The following is a 2,823-nucleotide window of genomic DNA, read 5'->3' as shown; positions in this document are numbered from 1 at the left end:
CCTCAAAAAAAAAAAAAAAAAACAAAAAAAAAAAAAAAAAAAAAAACCCAACAACTATAATTTCTTAACAGAAGCAAGCATGAGGCCCCATAGTCTGTGATAGGAATTACTAAGGTAGATTAACTGGGAGTCCTTAAGAAGTCCCTATGCCAGGCTGTTGGAAGATAACTTTCTACCCAGAGTGAGAAAATGCTGTTGCTGGAGGACACTGATTTGGTGAATCATGGTGTATCAGAGGCCTTCTCAGCTTCCTCACCTGTTTGACCAGTTCTCAAAGGTACGACAAGAGGAGCCTCTTTTCCTAGCCTCTCTCGTGGCTCAGTGTTTACAAGATTAACGTTCTTTCTACTTTCACACATAAGACTCTGCCTAAAACACTACACATACACCATTTAAAAAAGAAAAAAAAGGGCAAAGCAGTCTTGGAAAGTGGAATTACCAACCTGTACGGAATCATCTCAATGAGCGTCTCACTGTTTTCTGTGGCCATGCTGAACTTGTTTGCAAGTGCAGAGAAGCCAAGGATCTGCAGGGGGGTGAAAAGGGAAAACACAAAAGGCAGCTGATAATCTACATATTGTGCATTGCTTCCAGGAGAAGAGATGCGCACAGCCTCTGGCAAGACAGGAAGGGAACAGGTGGCAGGCCCCCTGTGTCAAAGTCGGAGAAGGAAGCACAGCCCAACCAGGAAGGCAGAGGTTCTCCCTGACTCCTTCAGCCCCTCTTTGTCTAACAGCCAGAGTGCAGGGCAGCTTCAGCCCTGAGCTCTCACACAGTGACAGGAGCCAATGCGCACCACACGCTTCTCTCCCCACCAACTCTAAACGTCCAGGCCAGTATAGACGGGCTCTCCGATCATGGCTGGATCGGGGTCTCAATTTTTAGAGTTTGACAAAAGGACTCCAAAAAGTTCATGGGAAAGTGGAATCAAAGTCCAATATTACCTTGATGCAAAAAGAAAGGAAAGCCCTGAGTAGTTTTTCCATAATACATGTTTTCAGTGAATTTTTCGAAGACCTTCCTCATAGATCCAGGCACATCGAATCTATCTATATCTGTATCTATATCTCTATATCTATCTATGTAGTTATATCGATATGCCTATTTAGGGGATTGTTGGAGTCATAGTGAATGAAAAACCATATGACTAACCTTTAGCAATGATCTGCCTTTTAATATTTTTTCATTTCAATTTATTTCTAAAATGGCAATTTTCTCTACAGTCCCTGAACTTTTTTTTTTTTTTGAGAGATGTTTGCTATAAGGTGCACGTACTTGCTGGAGAGACAGAGACAGAGAAAGAGAAACAGAAAAACAGAAAGTGAGAAATCATCCCCCACACACTACCACCACCAGAGGAGATGGCCATGCTACAATCCCTTTTCATCCATTCTCCTCTTGGGATTTTGGGCATGCATGCACATGCGCCTGGCGTGAGCCTTAAGCTGCCTGAACCAGGACTTGAACTGCAGTTGACTACGTGAGAGTCCAGCGACATAATCACTACACCATCTGCTGGTCTCTAGTCCCTGACTTTTAATGAACGTGTAGGTCGAGGCCACTTGGAGGCCTGGCCCACCCTACAAAGCTGGATACACTGGCATACACCAGTGCCTCTAGTCCCAGCTGCTCAGAAGCCTGAGGCCGAGATAACTGAGCAGCTGATACACTTTATAAAGCCCTTGCATCAAAGTAAATGAAATCAGAGCCCAGAGGCCTCAATGCCCAGGTTCAAAAAACACTTATATAGTTAATACTATATAGTCACCTCACCCCACTCTCCCTTGTAACAGAAATCTTTCCCCAGCATTTACTCCAAGAGCTCACTCAGACACTGAGCAGGGCAGCAGCTGGCCTGCCTGCGATGCTGTGGCCAGATGAAGACCCCTAGAGAGCCTACAGCTCAGAGTGGGGGGAGGAATTTGAATCATAGCTTGGTTCAAAGAGGAAGAAGAGTCTTGGGCTTTATACTGTAGAGTTATAGGCCAAGAAGCGGGCAAGCGACCAAGGACTCTTACTTCCAATGTGAAGGTAATACTTGCTCATAAAGGAGAGTGAAGACAATATGAGAAAGAGTGCTGCCAATGGCCGGTGGAGGAGCCGAGGTCAGCATCAAACTGGAAATATTTAAAGTGGACACACAGCTATTTCAGCAACGCAGACAATTAAGTGTGTTGTTGTGGGCGATGGTGCTGTTGGTAAAACATGTCTCCTGATATCCTACACAACAAATTTCCATCTGAATATGTACCAACTGTTTTTGGCAACTCTACAGTCACAGTTTTTTTTTTGTTTTTTTTTTGGGGGGGGGAGAGATTTTTGCTATAGGGCGCGTGCGCTCGCCGGACAGACAGAGAGAGACAGAGAGACAGAAAGCGAGAAATCACCCCCCAGGGGATGGCCACACCGCAATCCCTTCTCCTCCATTCTCCTCTTGGGATCTTGGGCATGCATGCACACGCACCCGGCGTGAGTTTTAAGCCACTAGGTCCGGGATGCGAACCGTGGTTGACTACGTGGGAGTCCAGCAACATAGCCATTACGCTAACTGCTGGTTCCCTGCAGTGACAGGTTTTTATTTTATTTTTTTTAATTTTTTTTTTTTTGGAGAGGCTCGCCAGACAGACAGAGAGAGACATAGAGACAGAAAGCGAGAAATTACCCCCCAGGGGGGATGGTCACGCCGCAATCCCTTCTCCTCCATTCTCCTCTCGGGATCTTGGGCACGCACGCACACATGCCCGGCATGAGATTTAAGCCGCCGGGTCCGAGACGCGAACCGCGGTCGACTACGTGGGAGTCCAGCGACATAGCCATTACGCT

At 46.2% G+C, this 2,823-nt stretch overlaps 1 protein-coding gene across 1 annotated transcript in view; it reads right to left on the bottom strand.

The window, feature by feature from the left end:
* SLC26A8 (solute carrier family 26 member 8) overlaps positions 1–2,823 on the bottom strand; it is a gene marked incomplete at its 3' end in the record, with an annotated part of 96,856 nt that overhangs the window by 40,874 nt on the left and 53,159 nt on the right. The window contains exon 8 of the mRNA XM_006148676.1: positions 444–526. Within this exon, the coding sequence (XP_006148738.1) occupies positions 444–526 (83 nt within the window). The remainder of the gene's footprint in view (positions 1–443; positions 527–2,823) is intronic.

This window comes from Tupaia chinensis, unplaced genomic scaffold (assembly GCF_000334495.1).
Source record: "Tupaia chinensis unplaced genomic scaffold, TupChi_1.0 Scaffold000238_1, whole genome shotgun sequence".
NCBI classification, from domain to species: Eukaryota; Metazoa; Chordata; class Mammalia; order Scandentia; family Tupaiidae; genus Tupaia; species Tupaia belangeri.
Note: the sequence above shows the minus strand (reverse complement) of the source record. Positions and strands in the feature narration are given on the sequence as shown.